Source organism: Amblyraja radiata, chromosome 6 (assembly GCF_010909765.2).
Source record: "Amblyraja radiata isolate CabotCenter1 chromosome 6, sAmbRad1.1.pri, whole genome shotgun sequence".
Taxonomy (NCBI): domain Eukaryota; kingdom Metazoa; phylum Chordata; class Chondrichthyes; order Rajiformes; family Rajidae; genus Amblyraja; species Amblyraja radiata.
Window position 1 is genome coordinate 44,425,437 of NC_045961.1, and position 27,561 is coordinate 44,452,997.

Genomic DNA, 27,561 nt, shown 5'->3' on the forward strand with positions numbered 1-27,561 from the left:
TCCTGGGATTAGATATTTCAGATGCAGGATTAGGTTAGAAACTGGGGTTACATAGAACATAGAACAGCACAGCACAGGTACAGGCCTAAAATGCTTGAGCCGAACATGATGCCATGTACCTGTACATAATCCATATCCCTCTATTACCTGTATTTCCACATGTCATTCTAAACACCTCTTAAATGTCGCTATTGCATCTGCCTCCCCTGGTAATGCTTTCCAGCCTCCCACCACTCTCTATGTAAAAACTTGTCCTGCACATTTCCATTAAACTTTCCCCCTCTCTTCTTATACTGTAGCTATGGCCACAGTCTTAGAATAAAGGGGAGGTAATTTAAGACTGAGTTGAAAAAAAACGTTTTCACCCATAGAGTTGTGAATTCATGGAATTCCCTGCCACAGAGGGCATTGGAGGCCAAATCACTGGATGGATTTAAGAGAGAGTTAGATAGAGCTCTAGGGGCTAGTGGAGTCAAGGGATATGGGGAGAAGGCAGGTATGGGTTATTGATAGGGGACGATCAGCCATGATCACAATGAATGGCGGTGCTGGCTCGAAGGGCCGAATGGCCTCCTCCTGCACCTATTTTCTATGTTTCTATGTTTCTATGCTCTCTAGTTTTGGACATTTCCATCCAGGAAAAAAGGTTCTGACGGTCTATCTATGCCCCTCATAATTTTGCAACTGTATTGGCTGAATTTTGCAATAGTAATAGTTGCAAAACTCCTTATGTTTCTCATCATTATTCTATAAAACCACCACCATCTTTTAGATTTTCATGCATCTGTGACTGAATGCAGACATTTAAGAATTGTTGACGGTAATCCAACATAACTCATAATCTGCACTAGTTGTACCCTCCCCTGCCCCACCAAGCTGAAATCACTGAATCTGACGTGGCTTTAAAGATCCATTTGGATACAAAATGCCCTAAAACTCTATGCTTACTTTACTTTATTTGAATAAAAAAGGAAACATTTTAAAAATGTGTTTCAGGTATTTCTTTAATGATATATGTATGTTCTAATATTTATTTATTCAATGTATTGTTTGAAAGCTCATTAACATTGCTTCCAAGTGTCCTGTCACTGCGAATTATTTTAGATGAATGGCCACCCAACCAGGCTCATGAAATCACAACAGATGGGCCTTATAAGGTTCTGTTGATATGGTGCTTGAAAGCTACAGGGATTTCAGACCAGGAGGATAACTAGAGTTTTGTACAAAGCCATTTTCAAGGCTTTATAGAAGTGACGCCACCATGAAAATTCTGGGCAAACATGTAAATTCGAATTCAAACATATTGAGTCATTTAATTTACATTCCATAAATTACACCACATGAAGTGATTTTGTCAGATTAAATGTCAAATAATCAATATAAACAAACCTTCCTGTTGAAGCATCCAAATGCTGGAAATAACTTCCTATAAAGGATTTATTGAAAAATAAACCGTTAATTTTCAAGTTCAAGTTCAAGAGAGTTTATTGTCATGTGTCCCTGATAGGACAATGACATTCTTGCTTTGCTTCAGCACAACAGAACAAAATAGGCATTGACTACAAAACACATGAATAAATAAACTGATAAAGTGCAAATAATAAATAATGGGTTATTAATGTTCAGAGTTTTGTCCGAGCCAGGTTTAATAGCCTGATGGCTGTGGGGAAGTAGCTATTCCTGAACCTGGTCGTTGCAGTCTTCAGGCTGCTGTACCTTCTAGCTGAAGGTAGCAGGGAGATGAGTGTGTGGCCAGGATGGTGTGGGTCTTTGATGATACTGCCAGCCTTTTTGAGGCAGCGACTGTGATAAATCCCCTCGATGGAAGGAAGGTCAGAGCCGATGATGGACTGGGCAGTGTTTACTACTTTTTGTAGTCTCTTCCTCTCCAGGGTGCTCAAGTTGCCGAACCAAGCCACAATGCAACCGGTCAGCATGCTCTCTACTGTGCACCTGTAGAAGTTAGAGAGAGTCCTCCTTGACAAACCGACTCTCCGTAATCTTCTCAGGAAGTAGAGGCGCTGATGAGCTTTCTTGATGATTGCATTAGTGTTCTCAGACCAGGAAAGATCTTCAGAGATGTGCACGCCCAGGAATTTGAAGCTCTTGACCCTTTCAACCATCGACCCATTGATATAAACGGGACTGTGGGTCCCCATCCTACTCCTTCCAAAGTTCACAATCAGTTCCTCGGTTTTGCTGGTGTTGAGGGCCAGGTTATTGTGCTGGCACCATATGGACAGTCGCCGATCTCTCTTCTATACTCTGACTCATCCCCATCAGTGATACGTCCCACAACAGTGTTGTCGTCAGCGAACTTGATGATGGAGTTCGCACTATGACCGGCTACGCAGTCATGAGTATAGAGTGAGTACAGGTTTGATGTGAGTACAGGTACAGATTTTTCAGGTTTGTAGCCTTCCATTGGACTCTCCCTTTTGACATTTCTGTTAGTAACTATTGACAACACCCTTCGTCATTCCAAATTTCAATGGGTTTTGTGTACGTGAGATTGTCACACATTTGAACGCTGCAAGTTGTCAAAAAGCTCAAATGAATAATTTTCTCGTCACCTGGGACTATAGCTGTTTATGAAGTAGTACTCTAGGTCTTAGGATATTGGTAGCTCTGAATCTATATTTATTTTATCCTAAGCTTAAGGTTTTCTTTCTGACTGTCAGAAATCCCTTCATATTGAGGGAAAGGTTCAGCATAGTAGAACTATAATTTGTTTCCCTCTTCAGGATCCTGGCAATCAGTCATCAATTGCAAGTGCGTATTTTAATATGGAGACATTCAGTGAAAGGGATCTCCTACCAAGCTTTGGATTTGAGATTGGTGCTTATAGATATCATTTAATTTCATGAGCTGTTAATTCCAAGTTGAAAGCTGTCGCATATCATTTTATAATTTACAAATGTTTGCCACAGAGTGATAGGAAATTTAATTCCCATGAAGAATTTTAATTCTGAGAGATCTGAACAATTTAAGCAAATGTACTTTCCTGGGTTAATGGAAAAATAATTTTATAAATCATCTATTCATTTTCTAGACTACCTTCCCATCTTTGTATCAGACACTCTGTTTAGAAGATCTAGACCTTTGGCTTAATTTCTCACAAAGTTCAACCTGTGAACAAGATGTCCCGGCATCTATTGCTCGAAGAATCACTCTTTTTCAACAGGTATGTTGTCACATTATTTAATGACAAATGGCAGAACTGAAAAAATAGATTTTTTTTTTAATCCAAGGGAAGTTTTATAGGATTATAGAAACTTTGCTTGATCCAAACAATAAGAGAAGTCATAGCTTTGAACAAGGCTGAAATATTTTTGTTATAGTTAGAAGTTTCTGTGAGTTTTGTTGACACCATGTAGCTTTCTCTTAAAACTCTGGTACATTATCAACTACTTGTTTTCTTCAAAGGTTATTGTTGTTCAAGCAATAAGACCAGACAGACTACAAAGTGCAATGGCTCTTTTTGCATCCAGAGCCCTTGGTAAGCATAATATTATTTTTACAATATTTGGCAGTGAGAGTTTCACTACTTTATAGTCTTTTGGTTTGAATGTTATGTATTTTATTTACTTAAATGTTAAGACCACAGTTTTTTTCTTATTTTTCCCACGTATTCTGGATAATACTGTTATCAAGGTGTTGATTGTTTTGTAGTTTCCTTGCCTTGGTTTCTTAAACAGACTGGTACATTATTTGGGAAGATACCCATGAGGCTCCTACCTTGACTAATTTACCTGGATTCATTATATAAAGGATACAACCTTGCAATGGGTCAGGTCCTAGAAAGCTATAATTGTGCAAAGAGTGCATATTTACCTTGAGAAGCATTTGGTTGCATTTTTGCAACGTTAGGTTTAGATTAATTATTGTCATAAGTACCGAAGTACATTGAAAAACATTGATTTGCATGCCATCCAATCAAATCAGATAACACTGTTTATAAATACAATCAAGCTAAACTCAAGTACAATAAGTAGAGGAAAAGGGAAGATACAGAGTATGGAATGTAGTTCTCACCATTCTAGTGCATCTGTTCCAGAGTTGTCCAATGCCCGCAATATGGAAGAGGTGAATTGGACAGTACCTAGTTTATGGAGAGACTGTTCAGAAGTCTGATAACAGAGGGGTAAAAGGTGTTTCTGAGTCTGGGTGGTACGCGCTTTCAAGCTTTCGTATTTTCTGCATGATTGGAGTGGAAGAGAAGAAGGAATGGCCAGGGTTGGTACCAGTCCTCCTTTTTGTATTTATCGATGGCTCAGATGATGGTAAAGAAAGACATGCATACAAGTGTTCCTTTGACACAAGTACTGACACAATTACTGGCAAACCTGGAGGCAGTAAAGATGGGAGTATTAAACAAACTGATCAAATGTACCACAAGTAGACTTCATGGCAGGGAACTGGGAGAACACCTAGATGCGGTGGACAAAGGAGACCCACGTGATCACAGGGAGATTGCGTAAATCCCACATAAGTAACACTAGATTTTAGGATCCAAGCGAAGGTCAAGTGTTAATTTAAAATCCGACTAATACATCGGGTGGTGCATGTTTTCAAGCTTCTGTACCTTCTGCCAAACAGATAGCAGGAAGAAGAAAGAAAGACTAGACTGGGACCTCTTTGATTATGTTGGCTACTTTTCCAAGACAGCATAAAGTATAGATGGAGTCAATGGTGGAAAGTCAGGTCTGTGTGATGGGCTGGGCTACGTCTCATTAAATCTCTGTAGGTATGGAGTCAGCAAATAAATAGGCACCTTTGTCAGCACAGGAAGAATCATTTAGCAAATTCTAACCATTCCGAAGTATTGCACTGGGTCTCCAGATCACTTCTTGTAAAGGTCAGTGAAAATGTTCAGAAGTATTGTAGCTTTCAGGGTACCAGATCACATAATTCTGTGAATGCTTTGTTTCTGGACAATGAAGATGAATCACAGCTGAGGGAAAAAGGAAGCAATACGTTATTCAGTGCTATCAATGAATAATGGCTGCAACACAAAATAATCTCACACTTGCCTGTTCCTCTTCCATTCCAATCCCTGTCACTGTAACACCCGTATAATGCCATTCATCATCAAAGATCTGACAGCTACCTTCATAAGCCAGAAAACATTGACATCAAAGATGAAAGCAATTTTCAAAAAATGATTGGATTACAATTTAAGAGTACTGCAAATACAATTCATTCCATTATATTTGAGTGGTTTACATAGTTATTGTTTATTGATTTATGTAATACAAAATCTGTTTATAGACAACAATTAAAAAATAATTCAGGGGGAAAATTTTCCATAAATTCATTTTTAATTGTAACATGCGAATTGTGAAATTAAGTACACTCGTTGCCCCGTCATCTTAATATCAAAGAGACAACAACTCTTTATAGTTGTGAGAAAAACTAAGAAGTAGATTTCATGAACAAGCTCAGGCGATATAGAGCTTTGAGTAAAGCAGTGCATATTGAGCATAGGGATGTGTGAGTTAACTTGCCGTGCACAATTACTATAAAACTCAGGTGATCCGATACCCACAGGTCTTGGTGATACTGGACCGGAGATTTTCAGGGCTGTTGAATATTATTCCTGTTATTGCCTCCATTTTTCAATTCACATTTTTTAGATGTGACATGGCATTTGAATAAATTTCTCAGTGAATGAACCTGGTAAGTTTTAAAGGGAGCATGCAAACCGAGATCCCATCAATCTGGAAGGGAGTGTGGGGAGCAGATCACTGGCAAGCTGAAAGGGAGCTTGAGAACTCAAGCCTGGGGAATTGAAAAGCAGCTCAGCAAACATTACTTGGTGAGGCAGATGCCAACCGATTGAGATTCTTGGATTATTAAACGTTTACTATATTTCATCCATTTCATGCATGAAACATTGTGTATGGTGCAGAGGCCTCTACACATAAAAAACTATGCGTTAAGTCATTAGGGTATTCCAATTGCAGCTTGAAGTGTCATTTGGGTGACATATTCTTTGAGGTATTTACTTTATTTTAGATCAGCTGATAGTCTGAGTAATGAATGTTTATAGTGCCTTCATCATTTGTAGTTACTTTGATTATTGGAAATGCTGCAGTTTTAAAATAGGTTGTTCATTTAATGTAAGTTAAACCATCTACGCAGCATGGAAGAGAAATTACCTGTTGAGGAAATTGTTTGGTTACACTGCCAGAAACCTATCTGAGAAGCTCAAGCAAATAGCTAGCAGAATTTCCATAATACATTAGTTACATCTCATTTAGAACACTACAACCCTTCCTAGTCACATGGGCAGTGACTTTCCCCATGTAAATAGCTGTGGCTCAACTGTTGATGCTAATGGAGAGATGCTACTACACAAAATGTTTATTTTATCTGACATTCATAAAAAAACTGACATGCATGTTTCCGAGATTTCTTCACTTCGTAAACATACGTGGGAGACAGTACCAGCAACTACTGCCAAACTCAAAAGACAAAATACATTGGATTCTGAATCTTTAAAAAAAAATCTTACTATTCATTAGCAAGCCTGAATGCAACAATGAAAGGTTAGATTTGTTAACATTTCAGGCATGATACTTTGTCCGTTTAGAGTTGTACCAGACCTTGCTTAAAACGTGTTACCTATCTAATAACGTACCGATTCTAATGTAAAGTCATCAACCGGATATTCTGTTCTCTCTCCACTGATGTCATCTGATTTGCTGAGTATAATAATATATATAATATTAGATATATATCATATAAATATATATATTTTAACGTCCATATGTTCATATATTCCGTTCTGCGTGTTTGCACACACACGTACACATGTACGCACACGTACGCGCACACACGCCCACGCACGCACACACACACACACACACACGTACACACATACGCGCACACACACACACACACACACACACACACACACACACACACACACACACACACGCACACGCACACGCACACGCACACACACACACACACACTAGACTAAGTGGGACCCGTTGGATCCCAGCTTCACACGGGAGGGCTGGTCCCCCAACGCAATATTCCACCTCGCCACCAATTCCAATATACACTCACACTCACACACACACACACACACACACACACACACACACTCACACACACACTCACACACTCACACACACACACCCCCACCCTCCACCTCACACACACACTCACACCCCCACCCTCCACCTCACACACACACTCACACACATTCACTCACTCACATACTCACATTCACACACACACACACACACTCACACACACTCACACAGACTCACACACACACATACACCCTAACACACACGCGCACACACTCATTCAGACACACACGCGCGCGCGACAGTAAACTTTCTTGAATCTACTCACACGGCCTCTCCACTGTGGGGCTTCCGCAGTCAACGGAACTTCCGCAATCAGCGTGATCTCTGCACTTACCGGAAATTATGCAATCAGCGCGACCTCTGCACTCAGCGGAACTTATGCAATCAGCGCGACCTGTCCACTAAGCGGAAGTCACGAAATGAGCGGAACTTTTGGACTAAACACAGTCAGACCTAATAAAGCATTTATTCCTTCCAAACACAGTCGGACCTAATAAAGCATTTATTCCTTCCAAACACAGTCGGACCTGACAAAGCATTTATTCCTTCCAAACACAGTCGGAACTAACAAAGCATTGCAGTTTCAAGCACAGGCAGGGCAGCAGGCCAAACATCTCATGGCATTATCATTAAGGGCTAACACATCATTTAATGCAAGTATATTGCAGACTCACAGTTAAGTTGATTCACAGCTTAGAATGACAGTCGTGGCCTCTCCCTCGCGATCTTGCAGAGTGACTGACTCGCGTCCAGGCATCCGGGGTTGTATAGTCCTGCTCCCCCCCACCCCCCTGGAAGGGGCGTTACCTTCATCGCGGTGATTGACAGGCGAGAGGACCAATCAGCTGATCTCAATGTTTTTTTAAACACTCATAACTTTTTTTTTTTTCATCGATGGGAAAAATCCTCAGGGCTGGCTCAGCAGAGGAGGACTGTGAGTACGATGGCCATAAATCACAGCGATGCAGGGCAGCGTTTTTTTCTAAAATCAATATACAGCGCAGACAGGAAGTGGTCAAGATGAGACATATATATATATATATATGGAACTTGTCGACTATTATTTATTTTAAAAGTAATCTACTCTGACAGGTGGCATGCTAACTCTAAAATGATAGATATTTTCACACAATTATGAAGATTATGGAGTTTTACAATTAAACAAAAATGTTGTGATACATCTGTGGCAGTAAAATTCTGCGTATGTATGCCATTGTCATGTTTTTTTACCTTGTTATTGTTGCGTTATTTTTGATTTATTTTGTTCTGATATCAGTAACTTGTCTATTTTTACCTTGTGAATAATTAAACAAAATTTGCATTTATTTCAGGAATGACGGAATTGTCCCCACCACTTTTAAATCTGAAACGTCTTTTAAATGAGACACTGGCAACTGAGCCAGTTCTCATTATTATTTCACCTGGTGCTGACCCATCCCAAGAACTTCAAGAGCTGGCCAGCGAAACAATTGGCAGAGAAAACTTTCACGAGGTATAGAAGTCTATTCAAAAAGTCTAAAGGTGATAACTAGGGTGAGAGGAGGTGAATTCAAGATAGATATCAGAGTGTGTGGACATATTGGATATGTGGTTTGTACCTCTTCAATTTAGTATACTGCTTTTATTGTTAACAATGTAGTATCTTCCACTTTGGAGAAACAAACTACTTATTGCAGAAAATGACATAAAGTGCTGGAGTAATTCAGTGAGTCAGGCAGCATCTCTGGAGAACGGTGACATTTTGGGTCGGGACCATTCTTCAGAAGAAAAGACCTGATCCGAAACGTAACCTCTCCATATTTTTCAGAGATGCTGCCTGACCCGTTGAGTTACTCCAGCACTTTGTGTCCTTTTGTGTCATTTTGTGCATTAGCAGCTCCTTGTTTCTACTTACTCAAGTAAGGTTCAAAAAGCAACTCTCAGATCTCGTGTGTGCCACTTTAATTCTCCATTCCTTCTCTTACTACCTCTCTGTCTTTATCTTCTTGCACTGTTCCAACAGTGCCCAATGAGTCAGATCTCGTCGTCTGGCTAAGCATGTTACAGGCCTCAGGACATTGAATTCAATGATCAGATGACCTTCTGGGAGTCCACAACTATACTGCTAGTTATTTTTTTTTAATCTCCAGTGTTTCCTTATTTACATTACAAGAGGTCCATGGCAGCCATCAGCATGAAAATCCCATCAGTTCCATAGCCCATCTCCACATTTCCCTATATTACTGTATTTACTTTTACAAGCCCATCAATTTCCCTTTGCATGTAAAACAAAATTCTATTACCACTTTAATACACTAAGGGGTATGTTACAATTACCAATTAGCCTAACAGCAACTGTTTGGAGTGTGGAAGGAAACCAGAACACCTAGCTGAAACCCACATGGTCACAGTGAGAACACAAAAGTCAAAACATATAGCATTGGTCAGATCAAACTCATGTTCCTGGATTAACAGTACTAACTGCTGTGCCACAGTGCTATTACTCCCTGCACTCTTGGAATTCAAAATGTTTCAGAAATGTTTAATGTAAGTTTGCTGGTTATCTGTTTGGTATCTTTTGTTAGAGAATCTATTTAGCCTCACATGCTTTCAACTTTTTTAATGAAATGTTATTTTATTCGAAGGAGCGCAATCTTGAAAAAGTACAGGCATGATTAGTTGAATTCTTGGATAAAGACTTATGTTAACAAGCTGGAATTGAAAACCAAATAATGCCAGATATGATGATGTAAAAGTTTAGACTGCAAATATTTAAAACTTGCATTAAATATAAAATGCCTAAATTATTTGACAATAAGATTTAACTAAATTGAGCCTATTATAAATCTTCAATTAAAACCAGAAATATTGTTTCATTGCTGTGTATTAAGTACATCAGCTTTATTGTGCCAGCTGAGTGTTAATATGTGATACCACAGATGTTCGGTTCTTTTTATGTTTAACCAGTGACTCATGATCAGTAAATATTTACCATTACAAATGTGTTAGTCGAGGCAAAAAATTTTGTTTGTACCATCTGCAGGTGGCAATGGGCCAGGGTCAAGCTGATATCGCCATCCAAACTCTAAAGGAATGTTCACGCAATGGGGAATGGTTGTGTTTAAAGAACTTGCATCTGGTTACACTCTGGTTGCCAGTTTTAGAAAAGGTAAGAGAGAGCATTGTTTCAAGCTCATTTGGAGACCTAGTTAGAATTTTCTACTTTTAAACCGCTGCCAATGTCTGTGTATTGCGTTTCTCTACTCTGTTAAAACATTCACCAGATATATTTAGTGTCGGTTATTTCCTTTAGATTTGATTGTTCATGGCCATTTTTCAAAGCTTTATCAAAAAAAAAAACCTGTGATCAAAGCAACAATAACAGTTGGAATGTCAAATATTCTTACACTGAAATTAAACTGGCATTTGTTTAATTATTATCTTCAACTACAAATTCCTGACCCATGTAATAGATCGCAGTAAAATATTTCTTTAAATTTTGGAAATGTTATGAAGCAAAAATATTATGCAGTTAACAGCTGAACAATCAAATTGGCTGTCAAAATGCATAAAATGGTTGACAAATGTTAATAAACTTGTGTGTAGGAAAGAACTGCAGATGTTGGTTTAAATCGAAGGGAGACATAAAATGCTGGAGTAACTCAGCGGGATAGGCAGCATCTCTGCAGAGATGGACGGTGACATTTCGGGTCGAGACCCTTCTCCAGCATTTTGTGTCTACCTTTAATAAACCTATGGACAGGCACATAGTTGGACATTCATTTTCTTAATGTCTTCCAACTGAAAATTACAGAGTTTCTGGAAATCTGAAATAAAAACAAAAATGATAGAAATGCTCATCAAGTCAGGCAACATCTGTAGAGAGAGAGAGGCTAAGCTCATTCAGGTTAATGAACTTTCATCAGAGGTTTTTCTGGCTTCTTTCTGCTTGCTACCATGCTCATACATGTTTACAGTTGCAAGTAGGGCTGCTTAACAGTAATATTTTACTAATGGGGAAAGTCAATTATCATTTGTCCATTGTATCAGCTGACAAAACATAAAGCTGAAATTTATCAGCTGACAAAAACATTGAAATGAGGGTGGTTTGAGCTACTGACCAAGTAAATTCCACTCTTTTGGCAACAAGCTCAGTTTACTTGAGAATCTCTCCCTGTTTTTAATGTAGAATCAGTTTGAACCAGAGGTGGTCAGAAATCAAATTAACTCTGTTCCCTTTGCTACAGATGCTGCCTGGCCTGTTGAGTGTTTCCAGTCTTCTTTTTTAATATCTTGTGAATAGGTGGTGCATCTTAGTTACAACCTCATGTTCCCACTGTTCAGAAATTATAATTTTTACTATGGAGGCAAGAAGAAATTGTATAATTGTAAACGTTAAAGAGAATTCTGCAGCTGTACACGGGAGTTACAGGGAGTTCGGAGGAAAACTGACCACTTCACAATGATGTTTCCTGCAGCTTTGAGACCAGCACAACACCTATTTTCTTGCTGGTTCAACTGGATGCACTGGAAACATTCACAACAGCAGATTACATTTGCACCTGGATTGATCAGTTTAATGGAATACAAATAGTATTCTCTGTTTAATAGTAAATCTCTGTTTAAACCTTGTTGCAGTTTGATTTGAAATATTGATCATATCAATGGCACTATATTCACACTGTCATTGCAAAACCATGATAAAGGACAGGGATATTATTGAACTGCAACAATAAAATAAAAAAGAGGAGGAGAGGGAGATGAGATGTGAACTTGGACGAGGGGAGGTTGAAAGATGAAGGGGAATATGGGATAATTAGATGAAAGAGAAAACCTCACGTACCTGGAAAAGTTTTTCTTTCATACTCACTGATACTCTTAACTGATAAGAAAGACTATTAATGTTGGCACGAGTGACTGCAAATGGGTGCATATGTGGAATCTAATGAGGAAGGAAGATGGGGAGTAAAATTGGAACCACAGGGAAGGATGGTGGGTGGGAGGGTACAGCGGGGTGGGGTGGGGAATGAACAGTGGAGGAGGATGAGGATGAAAAGTCATTATAGGAAAGGGAAGGTGAACTAAGATGGCTAGCAACCAGGCGTTCCAGTAGGTCCCACGTGGGACTATTCTACTCTTGGTCTCACCAAGGTAGAGTTGGTCACATCGACAGCACAGGATACAATAAACAACGTTGGAGGATGTGCAAGTAAACTACTTTCTCACCTGGAAGGGCCTTTGGGGCCCCAGAATGGAGGTGAGAGAGAAGGAAGAAGGACAGATGTAGAAATATCATTGGTCTTTTTGTCCATAATATTTAAGTACAAATCCTAATCATCCATCATTGAGAAAGTTATCACTACTGTTGGGAATACCTAATAACCTTAATAATGTTTTTTTTTTTAATTTTAAAGAGCACCATGTTTCACAAAGGATGGCCATACTTGACCACTCCAGTTGAATTATTTGAACTGAATATGGATTGTTAAATGATTTGTAGTAAATTTAACAGATGAAGTTTTAACCCCTGGTTTTGAGAGCTGATAGAATTTAAATTAGAGAAAGTGATGATGATTTTAAAGCCATCACTAACCTGCCACCTTATACACTTTTCTTATTTCAAGCCATAAACTGTAATTGCCCGAGGAGAGTTTTTTAATGCATTTTTATGTGTTTTAAGTTTGATATGACCAAAACGATATGAAATGGGAGATGTTAACTGCATTTGTGTTGTGCAAGCTTTCTGGAGCTCATGAATAAAAGAGTACAGGGGCATCATATGTTGTTGACAACAGATATGGCTGCATCTTATTTCTCAAATGGGATGCTTGCTAATCAATAAGATTCTAGAAAACGAAGACTAAATTAGATTCATTTGATTCGAAATGGTATTCATAATATACAAATCCCTAGCGAGGGCCAGGATGGCAACAGGATGTACAAGATCTTCTCCAAAGCTGCTGCAAACATGTTCATTATAGTTGGAATACACACCGACAACTTTGCTCATGTTTTTCAGCCATTTCAGAAATATCCTATTCATTGATAATCCTGAGCATCTGAGTTCAGAACAACATGACATTCATTGACCTGGGTCATCGATATAAGGCCATGGAACTTTGTGCAATGTGGTTTCCAGGTCTCTGGAATTTGATTCCTGGAACTGACCATCTCCTCCTGTCATTTGTGAGGGATTCACCACCTCCTGCATTAACAGGTTGTCTCTCTGTCATGGAAATCATACAGCGCAGAAGGAAGCCCTTTGGCCCTCCTTGTTCACGCTGACCATTGGGTATCCATCTATACCAACCACTTCTCAACACTTGCTCTGTTGCCTTTTTGGCCTTGGTTATGCATAAGCTTGTCGAGATACGTATTAAGTGGTATACCATAATAGAGTTGTGGAGTAGACTTGATGGGGGCAAATGGCCTAATTCTGCTCCTATGTCTAATGGTCTTATAAAATGTCTGTATCTCCACCATCCTCTCAAAGCAGTGCATTCCAAACTCCAAACTCCAACCATCCTCTAGGAAAAAGACCTCCTTTATGCCCCTTAATTCTCTTACTCCTTACTTTAAATCTGTGCGCTTTGGTTGCATTCACCTTGGCAATGGGCAAGGTTTGCATTGTTTACCCTATCCATGCCCCTCATAATTGTGTACAGCTCAATCAATCCACACTCAGCCTTCTTTACTCCAAGAAAACAAAATCTAGCGCTTCCTCATAATGGTTCAATGGTGCTTTATTTGTCACATGCGTAACTGCGCAGCAAAATTCTTTTTGCATATTTACACGTGCAGGCGCCGCCATGTTCTGGCGCCATTTCCAAAGTCCAAAGTCTGACCCGCCTGCGCGCTCGGTCTACTGAAGTGGCACCCGATCCAGGTAAGCCCCAGGCTCCTGCAGGGCCTTTCTCTGTCGCCTTAGGCCGGATCGGCCTCTGAACCGACATCTCTCTCTCTCTATAACTGAGACACTTCCCTGACAACTTCACCCTCTCCAGTGGAATTATTTCCATTTCATATGGAGGTGTCAAAAACTCTACACAGTATTACAGATGTCACCTCACCAATGTTTTATATATCTCTAATAACTTTTATAAAGCAAACTTCCCTGTTTTTCCCTCTATCTTCTGTACGAGGGTTGTTGGTGCAGTTAAGGTAAACCATGGACCCTGCACTCACCCATATGGTCTCATTGTTTAACTTCTCCTATGTCAGTGTCATTTTCAGAATGTTTGCGCTAGACATCTGCAGCTGCAATGCATATAACCTGAACAGATGCAAGAACACTTAGGCAGCAGAGAGTGTTCAAGCCTCTCACAAAATTGGGCACTCTGCCAGTTAGTGTTGGCTGTGCATTGGCATTATTATGTTGAGCAGGCTCCATGAAATTGTTATGCTATTTGTATTGGATCAAATAGATGGAAATTAGTCATGCATCTCAAATCCTGAGCATGCTTTCAAGCGCTATTCAATTTACCCCAAAACATTTTAATTTCCTGAATAGACTTTATTTAAGTTTTGACCTATTATGGTTGAGCATGCTGCTTGTTCATTTTGATGTTGACATTTTAACCTGTTAACACAGAAATATTTTACTTGTTAAATACCATTGCTAGCTGGGACAAAAATGATGATTGACCATGTGAAAATAACATAATCAATGGATATTATATATTTAGAAACAAGGAACTGCAGATACTGGTTTAATAAAGAAGACACAAAGTGTTGGAGTCACTCAGCGGGCCAGGCAGCATCTCTGGAGAACAAAACGTCACCTAACCATGTTCTCCAGAGATGCTGCCTGACCATTTGAGTTAGTTTGTGTCATTTTATATTTATTATTTGTGTCTTTCCTAACTTTGTTTCATAGCTGTAAAATGTTGTTGCTTGCACAAATAAGTAGAACCTAGTTATAAGTTTGTGCCTCTCTGGAGAGAGTGTTTTGAAACACCTAATCAGTTATATCCCAATAAAGTTAATGTTTAATTAGCACCAAAATTCAGAAAACGGCAAGCTGTGTATAAATAGGTCAGTTGATTCTGTTTATTTGAGCACTTAATTTATGGTTTTCTTTTCATTAATGATATACAAAAATTACCAAGACCAAAGGTTAATGTGCAATACAGACACATTAATATGTATGTATTTCAAATAAATTAAATAATTGTAACCAAGCATTCTGAATATTTTAAGGTTGAATGGTGTAAATAGAGAGTAGGCGTGAAACTCCTTAGGGTGATATGAAATCACTAGGGCGATCAATGTGGAAATGTGAACAGGATGCTAATTTGCCAATTATCTCAAGCAGTTTGACAACGTTTTCATCTTTGTTTTCAAATCGTTCATGGCCTTGCCCATCCAATCCATGTAACTAGCCACAGTCTTCAGAAATATATTGTGCTTCCAAATTTGTTCTTTGGGGCATCTTTGATTTGTGTTATTCCACTGCGAACCTCAGCCTCTGCTGTGAACAAATCGTTGATCGTGTTTTCTACATTAGAGTGACGGTAGCAGTTCAATAGTATGTCATTGACTAAAGGTCCTAGGGGAATGAATGAAAGCTGTGAAAGACACTATACAAAGCCAAGTCTTTATTTTCTTAAATTAAAAGCTATCCAGGGAAATTGTATTGTTTTTTTTATGTGTTCTGCCTGCTTCAAGGATCATATGGGCAATTGTTCCAAATCAAGGCTGCATTTAAATTATGTGCCAGTGTTACTTCATGTTTTTCCTTGAATATTACAAATGTAAGCTAGTCAGCTTTGTCAAATAAGGTTATCTCAAACTGCATTGTTTTACATATTTGTGAATGGAAAAGAGATACAGTAACTGCATGAAAAGTCTGCATATATTTGAGTTATTAGCTTCAAAAGCTTTAGTGCATTAGTGATTACCACATGTATGGCAATGCACACTTTAGGTTGTTATGACATTGCTGACATGGATCAGAAATGATTTAACTCTCTGAATGATAAGCTTATTTGAGATCAGTCATTATTTGATTTCTTGGTAGTAGCCAGGTATTTGATAGACTGAAGCTTATAGGAAATATCATCAAGCAAGTGGAAGACACTGAAACCAGAACCCATTCTAACTAGAACTGCGGCGTTCATACATCGGTACTTTCGCTAAGCTAGAAATGCATTATTGATGCAATTAGTTCAACTGTATGATTTTAAAGCCATTTGAAAACAACATTAAATAAATCTTGTATGTCTGAAATGCTTGGTAGATGGATGAGGCAGCATCTATGGAGCAAAGGAAATAGGCAACGTTTAGGGTCAAAACCCTTCAAACTTGTCTGAAATGCTTAGTTGATTTTAAATTGCTATCCAACTATTCTCAAATGATAAACAGATGGCTAATAGTTGAAATTGGTCAATTGTACATAGGGCCCAATTTTTGGTATAGACTTACTTCATAGTTAAATCTTGGAATAAGAGGTCTACATTAACCCGATTTCACAACTACCAAAGACAAGTTTATAAGGGTTTAGTTGTTTAATGGTGTTCAGTGGATGTCCTTTATTTGATAAAAAAAGCTACAAATAATTGTCTTATAATTGAAATATACATTAAAGGTTTATTATAATTTTTAAAACAAAGAACTCAACAATGTATTTCTTAATTCAGAGAATATTATTTATTCAACGGTCAAACATTTGAATGTATTATTTAATTATTTTAATTAAAATATATCAATGTGATTCTTAACCGATATGTTTGCATTATACTGGATCTTAGAGTTGCTTTTGGTCTTCTTTGGAGTAGGGTAGATTTTACTTGCTGTCTCTAGTAGGCAAAGGTCATACGCAGCCATTTAAATATATCAACAGATTTTCCTATTCTCGTTTCTGCCTTGACTTGATAAACCAAGCCTTGAGGTTATGACTATATTTTCTTTAGTGCTCGCATGGGGTAAATCTTTCGCTAAGAATACATGGTCAGTGGTATCACTGGGCAGAACTTGTGAAACGTTGGTGTTTTCCAAGAAGAATTTCCTTGCAGAAGCCTAATGTTAGTCAGTTAAGTAGTAAACTGACAATCTCTGAGGACCTCTTCCTTCTTAAGAAATCTTTTTTTAATAAATAATTATAAATGTTATTGTGAAATTGTTAGCTTTCTGTCCTGTTTATATTGCCATGCAAAATTTATGTCATGTGTAAATCAAGAATAAAGATTGCAATTTGTCAGAAAGCTAACTTACATTTTTCTTTAGGACTTGAATAGACTTGAACCTCATACGAATTTCCGTCTTTGGCTTACTGCTGAAAGTCATCCAAAGTTTACTCCAATATTACTTCAGTCTAGTCTGAAAATAACATATGAGGTATGTGATCAGTAACTGATTGATGTGAAAGAGTAATATTGAATACCAAGCTTGTGTGGACAAATATAAGGATCTTGCTTATTCTCCATCTTACCTGGATGATAATAATATGTTTAATTTAGAGATACAGTGTGGAAACTTGCCCTTCGGCTCACGAGTCCATGCTGACTAGTTCTATGTTTTTCTATTTTCGCATCATACACACTAGGGGCAATTTACAGAAACCAGTTAACCTACAAACCTGCACGTCTTTGGAATGTGAGAGGAAATTGATGCACCCGGAGAAAACCCACGCAGACACAGGGAGGACGAACATTCTCTGGGGGAAAAAACTCTTCCTCTGTTCCCCTATCCCAACCATAACTTCCCACCCCAACCTTAAACCTGTGCACTGTTGTTTCATCCACCTCTGATACGAGGGAAAACTTCTTACTATTTTCTTCCCTCACAATTTTATATACCTTAAATTAGATTCACATTCAGCCTTTAGCACTTCAATAAAAAAAGCCCCAACCTATCCTATAATAACTGAAGTGCTCCATCTCAGGCAACATCCCGGTGAATATTCTCTGTGGCCTCTGCAAACATGCACCTCTCTTAGAAGATGTATAATTACGAAGCAGTATCTTGGTTTGCATTTTTAAGATTCCATTCTTTATATGTGCTCAATGCTTTTCTTTTCATCCAACAGGCACCACCAGGTTTGAAGAAGAATCTGATGAGGACATACGAGTCCTGGACATCAGAGCAAATAGCTAGGAAAGGTGTATTAGAGCGAGCACAGTCCCTCTTCAGTTTGGCCTGGTTCCATGCTGTTTGTCAGGAGAGGAGAAACTACATTCCTCAAGTATGCTATTTAATTTCAAGCAAATATTTATATCACACCAAGTGTCTAAATTTTAATCATCATTAACATAGGATACAGCTGTAAATGGTTTAAAGTAAATATGTACTTTATATCATATTTAAGTTCATTTTCCAATATTTTGAAATGTTTAATTTAGTTTTTTAGAAACACAGAGATACAGCGCAGAAACAGGCCCTCGGCCCACCTAGTCCGCGCCGACCAACGATTCCCGTACATTAACACTATCTTACGCAAACTATAATTTACATTTATACCAAGCCAATTAACCTACAAACCTGTACATCTTTGGAATGTGGGAAGAAACTGGAGCACCCGGAGAAAAACCCACGCGATCACATGGAGAAACTCCATACAGACAGCACCAGTAGTCAAGATGGAACCCGTGTCTCTGGCACTGTAAAGCAGCAACTCCACCGCTGTGCCACCCTGCAGCCCTTACAGTGCCCTCCGTAATGTTTGGGACAAAGACCCATTATTTATTTATTTACCGCTGTACTCCACAATTTGACATTTGTAATAGAAAAAATCACCTGTGGTTAAAGTGCACATTGTATTAAAGGCCATTTTTATACATTTTTATACAGAGGCAAATAAATAAATAATGGGTCTTTGTCGTAAACATTATGGAGGGCACTGTATATAAGCGGATGGGATGATTTCACTACAGATTTTAAGGCATAGCTTTTTACATGAGATTTTCGGCAGGTTAATAAGCAATAACCAAAACCTTAAAGAAAAGGATAGATTTTTGAGCAAGTTTTAAAGTGCGGGAAGCATGGAAAATGCCCAAGGTGGGAAGTAATGTGAGCAAAGCAGATATGGTTGAAATCTATCCCCACAGATGGAGTGAAGAATAGATTGCTATTTAGGAGTTCAAAATTGAATGTCTCAAGAGCTTAAGCTGGCACTTGAAGAACAAGGATTGAGGGGACCGTATAGCCCAAGTTGTCATGATGTAAATTCCTTTCTAATGCTTCAGAATAAGGATTATGATGTCCTTCGTCATGTCTCAAACAAGGACATTGTATTCATGATACAAGGACAGAAAAGACTGGACAAATATATAGAATGATACAATTGATCTTAAAATGGTTGGTTTCATATTTCAATATGAATAAAAACACATTTCAATCATATAGCACTAAAACAGCAGCATTTTGTCATTGCTAGGCTATACAGGTGTAAAATCATGTGGGAGATTGGAACCTTCACGTGGTCTGGCATGCACAATCAAATAAGATAAAATAGAGCAAGTTGTCCTACCCCCTCCCTATCTACCCACCTCTCCACACCCTTCATCTCCACCCCCTCCCCCTACACCTCTACTCCTCCTATCCTCCCCCCCTCTCCACCCTCCCTTCGCCTCCATCCCCTCCTCTTCTCCCCCCCCCTCTTCCCCTCTCCTCTCCCCTCCCCTTCCCCTCCCCCACCCTTCTCTACCACCCTCTTCCCCCTACCCGTCTCCTCCTTCACCCTCCCCGCTCTCCTCCCCTCTCCCCACCCTCATCCCCCTCTCTCTAGCCCCTCCCATTTCCCTCCCCTCCCCATTCTCTCCCCCTCCCCCCTCACCCCTCTTTCCTCACCCCTCTCTCCTCCCCCTCTCTCCTCACCCCTCTCCTCTCCCCCCATTCCATATTCTCCTCACACCTCTCTCCCCCCATTCCCTATTCTCCTCACCCCTCTCTCCTCCTTCCCCATCCCCTCTCTCCACCCCTCCCCCACCACTTTCACATCCCCTCCCCACCTCTCCCACCCCCTACCCCTCTCTCCCCTTCCCAATCTCTCCCCCATCTCCACCCTTCCTCCTCCCTCTCTCCTCTCTCCTCACACCTCTCTATCGCCATCTCCCCCTCTCCTCTCCTCACCTCTCTCTCCATCTCCTCCCCCTCCCCACCCCCTCTCCCTTCCCGCCTCTCCCCCTCCCGACCCTCCCCCCCTCTCCTCCCTCCCTCCCTCCCTCTCCTCCCTCCCTCCCTCTCCTCCTCCAACCACCTCTCCCCTCCTCCAACCCCCTCTACCCCCCTCCTCTCTCATCCTCTCTCCCCACCTCCTCTCTCCCCTCTACTCTCTTTCCCCCTCCTCCCCTCCCCCTCTCTCTCCCCCTGTCTCTCTCCTCCTCCTCTCTCTCCCCCCTCTCTCCCCATTCCTCCTCCTCTCCATCTCTACTCCCTTCTCCCCCTACCCCCCTCCCCCCCCCCCGTGTGGGGGGTGGTTAGTGTGCGTATGAAACCGCAGCAACCCCCCCCCCCAATCGCGCGTTGGGGGGAACAAACCCAGCAGGTCTGCACTTGGTCTAGTTTAGTATAAAAATATTGATTATACAATTACACAAAATATAGACGATTTAGATGTTCTTATGACATGATTGTCGAAAAAAAAAGAGGATTTAAATCATCTTGTGATTGGGTGTTTCTGGATTGGAACGTTGCATTTGCGGTGAATTTGAAGCCCATATCGGCAGGAAAGACACTGCCGAATCGTATGGGGCCCAAATCACATTTTCGCAACGTAAAATTAGATTAAAGCCACCCCAAGAAGCAAAATTATATGTAAAATAAACGACACCCTTTGTTTTGTCCTGTTCTTGCAATCCGTCACATTGTAGTTGGCGGCGTTAGAAGTCTCTTTTTATTTTAATCAAATTATTACATTGTACATCGACTTAAAAAAAAAAAACGGGAACGGAAGTCTGATCGATTTTTCTTCATCGACTCGCAGCCCGAGGAAACACCTCTCCGATAAGCGGTACAAATCTGCATTTTAATCCCGCCCCCCCCCCCCCCCCCCAAAGGCGCCAAAGTCACGCACACCGCCAGTGGCAGAACTGCAGCACCGCTGAAGGTAGGTATTGTAACATCGCTACTTCATTGGCACACATGACAATAAAAGACCTTTGAAACCTTTGAATTGTGTTTCTGTAAAAAATATCACTACTTGATACTCTTTCGTATCTTATGGTAATTATCAAATTGATAATATATGTTGACAGGAACACTGACAAGAAGGTAGTACTATTATTCCTGTTTGGCGTTTAAACAATTAAATAGCTTCCGTATTTTTTTAAATGGTATCTTCTGTCTACTTTACTAAATTCATGTTTTAATACAGTACTCAAATAAGTCCTATAATCTGACACAAAATGCTGGAGTAAATCAGCGAGCAGGCAGCATCTCTGGACAGAAGGAATAGGTGCTGTTTCGGGCCGAGGCCCTTCTTTCAGACTTCCCTCCAGAGATGCTGCCTGTGTTACTCCAGCATTTTGTTTCTATCTTCGGTGTAAACCTGCATCTGCAGTTCCTTTCTACACATAACTCATACAGTTTGTTCTGGCAAACCAATGGATGTTTTTTAAATATCAGAACAATATATTGATTTGTATTTGCTTTTCTTCCTATTAAAGGGTTGGACCAAATTTTATGAATTTTCTTTGTCGGATCTCCGAGCTGGATTTGAAATAATTGATAGACTTTTTGAAGGTAAGCCAAATTCTCGTGAATCATAATATCTGACATTGTTAACTGTTACCTAATGGCCAACTAACAAAGAATAGTTAGTTTTGTATAGGGTTTCGTTCAGATTTTGACGAGCAGCTTATGCAGCAAGTTAGTGTGGTAAAATAGATAAAGTATAATCATAAAATAGATTAAAAAATAAAGTTAAATAACATCCATGGAAACAATTATTATATTAAAAGTCATATCACCCAAAGAGCTGGATAGGAGCATACCAAAACTTGTGGGTGAGATTACAGGTCTCCATGTGACACACAGATGAGCTTGCATGCATGCATGCAAGGAATTGTTCAATCAACTAAAAACAAGAACTTTGTTTCAGTTTCTTACCTTGCCGGAGATGCGATTATTTTCTGGATCGCATCTCTGGTCGCTCTGCGGCCTACCATCGATGGAGCTGGAGGCCTCCTCAGACTGACTTGAGCCCCACCATGGGGCGTGGACTTAACATCGGAGTCAATCCCTTTCCTGGGTCCAACCGTGGCCTGCGGACTTTACATCGGAAACTTGCAGTCTCGGGAGAGGCTAGTCGAGAGCTCCAACGATGCAGAGGTTCGACCAGCCCCGACGCGTGGTTTGATCGCCCGGCGCGGGGGAGCTGACATCCCCCTGATGTAGGAACTGATTGGCCCGATGCGGAGGGTCCAAACGCCATCGGTTATGGGAGTCAAGATCGTCCCGTTATTGGAGGGCTCGAGACTCCCGACCGCGGGAAAGCAAAGAAGGGAAGAGATTTGAACTTTTTTTTTGCCTTCCATCACAGTGAGGAATGTGGAGGAGTCACTGTGGTGGATGTTTATGTTTAAATGGATTTTGTGTGTTCCGTTGCTTTTTATTGTATGACTGACTTGGCAAATGAAATTCCTCTTATGTTGCAAAACATACTTGGCTAATAAAGTATTATTGTGATTGTATTGTTTTTTGTATAAATGTTGACATTCAGGAACACTCAAGAACTCCAGGACCCTAAATTTTATTTTCTACTAGGAGAGAGACATAGTCCAAACATATCCAAACATTATCAGTCTCAGATTTTAACTCTGATTGGATCAGACTGATCATTGGTTTATAAAGTCATAAAGTATGGAAACAAATTTATTTGTTCCACCAACTTCATCCAGAACCATCAAACACCCGTGTACACCAATTTCCATTTTATCCTCCATATCCATTCCTTCTTTTCCCTGCAGATTCCAGCACTCCCCAGACACTGGGAACAATTGGCAAGTTACAGTGGCCAATTGAACCAACAGGAGACACAATGGATAGCAAAATGCTGCAGCTGGTAGAGCTACTGCCTCACTGCACCAGGGACCCGTGTTCAATCCCGATCTCAGGTGCTGTCACTGGATTCCTCCCACATCAAGAAGACTTGCAGGTCTGTAGGTTAATTGGCCACTGCAAATTGCCCCTGGTGTGTATGGAGTGGATGAGAATGTGGGATAACATAGAACTAGCGTGATCAGGTGATCAATGGTCGGCGCGGACTCAATGTCCTGAAAGGCCTGTTTCCATGCCGGGTCTCTTAAAAAAAAAAAAGCAAACACACATCTGGGGATATGAGATGAAACCAGAGCACCTGGAAGTGGTCGCATAAGTGGTTGCAAACCAGCTAGCCCCACAAGTCAGTATTAAACCAGGGATGTTGGAGCTGTGATGCTGCAGCTGCACCAGCGGTGCCACAATGCTGTCTCATTTTGCCAAGTTAGACGAGTAAGATATTTCCAGGTCTCTTCTGTAAACTTCTAGTGAACTATCCATCTAATCTCTATGGAAAGCCCTTCCTGGTAAGTGGGGCAGCACACTGTCAAAAAGCAGATTATATGTTTTTGAACATGTTGTCATGGAGTGGGATCTGCAGTGCATTATTGTCTTTCCGCTGACTGGTTAGTGCGCAACAAAAGCTTTTCACTGTACCTCGGTACACGTGACAATAAACAAAACTGAACTGAGAAAAGGAGTAGGCAGGCCGGTGCAGAAGTATAGCACCACTTGTTTGTGAGGGCTGCAAATGCAGTGCTGCTACTCTTAGCCCATTAAAGAGAGGAAAAAACAAATGCCTACCTCTCTGATCAGTTTTTGTCCACTGATTCATTTGCTGAGAAGATGTTTAGTTTAGAGATACAGCGCGGAAACAGGCCCTTCGGCCCGCGCGGACCAGTGATCCCTGCACATTAACACTATCCTACACCCACTAGGGACATTTTCTTTCTTACATTTACCAAGCCAATTAACCTACAAACCTGTACGTCTTTGGAGTGTGGGAGGAAACCAAAGATCTTGAAGAAAACCCACACAGGTCAAGAGGAGAACGTGCAAACTCCGTACAGGCAGCATCCGTAGTCGCGATCGAATCTGGGTCTCCGGCACTGCATTCGCTGTAAGGCAGCAACTCTACCGCTGCGCCACTGTGACCGCCCTTGTCACACTAGTGAGATTCCAGTCACACTAGTGACTGGAATCTCACTAGTATTCCCAGTGTAAACACTAACATGAAATTGCAGTGAAGCCTGATGAGCTAATTGGAGATGGATCATCAAAGCAACACATCATACTCTTGTCTGTATGTACTGTATCCAGCGCTGCTGCTGAAAACAACAGGATAAAATTACATGTTGCAGGAATGGCAATAGAATTGGGAGGAAGTATAAATTAATGTCATGTCATCCAATGTTTAGGCAATGTTGAAATCTTAGCTTTATTGTTAATAATATGATATTATTGTGCAGATTCTAAACATCAACTAAAAAGTAGGAAGGGCTTGAAATATTCTGCAGATCAGGCAGACAGTGAGAAAAACATGGTTAATTTTTTAATAAGCAGATTTTTTTTTAATGCCCTCAGATACAAAGGATGTTCAATGGGAGTTTGTTCGTGGGCTGTTGGAAAATGCCATCTACGGTGGACGCATTGATAACATATTCGATCTGCGGGTTCTGAATTCGTATCTAGAGCAATTTTTTAACCCCAAAGCAATTGCTGGATCACAATCCAGGAGCAAAAATGTAGCATCATTTCCGTCATCCATCACTGTGCCGAAATCTTGCAGCATTATGGTAAGTGACGTTAATAATGTATGTATATGCAAACTGTGGAAAGTATCCATCTGGCAGGAAATTACATTTTAATTTAATTTTTAAGGCTTCTGTGAGGATGACATTATTTGCCATTGAAGAATTTCTTTTAATAACAAACTTGAAACAGCTGGCATAATTAAAGAGGGCTCACTTTAAAAGAAACACATGCATAAACTCATGCTTTGATGGAGTGAATTAGAACCTCGCAGTGGGAAATCGTACTACGTAGCACAGTGTTCAAATATGATCAACCATAGGTCTCGAATGAGGAAACTGATTGCAGTTAATGTTCATATTTGTTTGAAATGTGTTTGATACAGATCATTTTAATGTAACCGCAAATATCCTTTTGTCTGTTGCACAAACTGAGCTTAACCTCATTTGCTCTTCTCTGGGGAGATTCCTCCCTTTAGAAGATTTGCAATTCCTAGTGTTGGGTATAGTTCTGTCTCCATCATTTCAACTAGTTGCTGATCACGTTGTCAGATTATTTGCTCAATGTTATGATGGGTCATAAATGTCACCAGCTCAATATATATAAAAATGATCACTAAATTTTTGAACCACTGCCCAGACTCCATTTCATTCATCTTTTCCACTTGAATCAGGTGATTTGCATTCAAGCAAGCAATATATTTACCGGGCTTCTAAAATTCAGTTCCATTGAAATCGCATGCATATGCTTGTCTATTATGCTGTTAATTCACCAGCCTGAAGGTGAACTTCCACGATTTGCTGTCTTGTTCAAATCTAAGCTAAACTCAAAATGCCCGCTTCGTATCCTTCAGAACTGTTTCCTTCATTTGAACCTTCACAGCACTATTTGTCAAATTCAAAATGGACAATTAGAAAATAATTAGATTAGATTAGATTAGATTAAACTTTATTAATCCCCTTATTCAGGGGAAATTCTGATGTCCTTGCAGCACACTAATAAAAATACAACATAGCATTCAAAAAGAAGTTCAACACAAAAACATCCCCCCACAGTGATTCCCACTGTGGGGGAAGGCACAAAGTCCAGTCCCCATCCTCTTGTCCACCCAAAGTCGGGCCTATTGAGGCCTCCACAGTCGCCACCACGGCACCCGATGTTCTCGCCGGGTGATGGTGCTCCGGCGTCGGGAGAACCCCCAGTGGCTTGGGGTGCCAGGAACGGCCGCCTTCCCACCGGAGACCACGGCTTCCAAGCCAACAGACCGCTCCACACACTGGCGATCTCGGCAAGAGATCCCAGGCTCCGGGATGTAAAGTTCAGCGCCGCAGCTGGCCGCTCCACAGAATCGCGGCTCCACGATTTTCTCATCGGCGGTCCCAGCATACTGGAGTTCCAGCGCGGCGACCCAGGAAAGGCATCGCCCGCTCCGCAATAGCGCTCCAGCGCTGCGCCGCCGCCAAAGCCGATGTTCTGCGCCGCCGCCAAAGCCGATGTTCTGGCCAGGTCCCCTCAGGGAAACGTCGCTCCAGGACCCGCTGGTAGGCCGCAAGGACAGGTCGAAGTCGCTGCTCGGAGGAAGGCAACCCCTCCGACCAGGTAGGGACTCGAAAAGCAGTTTCCCCCTTCCCCCCCACCACCCCCCACACATAAAAAGATTAGGCCCCCTGACTGTACACTCAACGTACTAAAAATAATAAAAAAGAAGGGAAAAAAAACCGGACAGCTGCAGGACAGGCAGCCGTTCAGGACAGCGCCTCCTCCTCCTTTGTTGAAGTTTATTAACTTAGTAGTTTAGTTTAGTTTAAAGATACAGCACAGAAACAGGCCCTTCGGCCCACTGAGCCCGTGCTGACCAGCGATCAACCCGTGCACTCGCACTATCTTACACTTTAGGGACAAGTTACTATCAATTTACAACACTACATCTTTGGAGTGTGGGAGCGCCCAGAGAAAAACAAAACTGTCACAGGGAGAATATACAAACTACATACAGAGTGCAAACGTGGTCAGGATTTAACCTGGGTCTCTGGTGCTGTTAGGCAGCAACTCTACCAATGCGTCACTGTGCCGCTCCTAATACTTTGTATCCATTACCATGGTAGATGTAGAATAAAATGGTGCAAGTGAACAGACACAATGGATTTTATACAAACTGTAATTAAGAAAGAAATAGACAAATCATAGGAAATTGATAGTCTTTGTTAAAATAAATAATTGAAAATTAGAGCATTAACTGTTTTTACGAATTTTGCTTTTTTGGTAAGACAACATAATTGGCACTATTATTTAAAATGATATCAAATAAAGTAGGTAATTACAAATCTGTTTTGATCTGTTGCGGGGAAATAACTAACCGTTCATCAGGTACAGACACACTGATTACCCTGGAAGCCTTGTGAACTGATATTTTGTAACATCATGCTGTTGCTTATACAAGTTGCCTTCTGTTGAAAAAAAAGCAGGGTCAGGAGTATGTCCATACACGATACTACAGCATCAAGGGCCTGTCCCACTGACACGACTCTAATTGAGATTAAAGTTCTGAGGTGGTCACCAACAAAGTGATGATGGCAATTTCTATAGATATTGTTTATATAGACCGCGAAAAGGGAGTAATGAAGATTTTGTCAAAGAGATCATTTAACAATGAATGCAATTGGATGTATCTCTGCTATGGGCTTGGCCATTGTTTATGATGTGGGAATAGAATAATTTTTATCTGTAAATGTAAAATGAACTGATTTTT

The 27,561-nt window shown here is 40.5% G+C and overlaps 1 protein-coding gene across 2 annotated transcripts in view; it reads left to right on the forward strand.

Moving 5' to 3' along the window:
• The window catches only part of dync2h1 (dynein cytoplasmic 2 heavy chain 1), a 413,286-nt gene that overhangs the window by 268,170 nt on the left and 117,555 nt on the right, over positions 1-27,561 (forward strand). For both annotated transcript variants that reach the window (XM_033022666.1, XM_033022665.1), the window contains 8 exons: positions 3,053-3,184; positions 3,427-3,499; positions 8,438-8,598; positions 10,129-10,254; positions 17,310-17,420; positions 18,112-18,267; positions 21,689-21,764; positions 24,645-24,856. In XM_033022666.1, the coding sequence (XP_032878557.1) occupies positions 3,053-3,184; positions 3,427-3,499; positions 8,438-8,598; positions 10,129-10,254; positions 17,310-17,420; positions 18,112-18,267; positions 21,689-21,764; positions 24,645-24,856 (1,047 nt within the window). The remainder of the gene's footprint in view (positions 1-3,052; positions 3,185-3,426; positions 3,500-8,437; positions 8,599-10,128; positions 10,255-17,309; positions 17,421-18,111; positions 18,268-21,688; positions 21,765-24,644; positions 24,857-27,561) is intronic.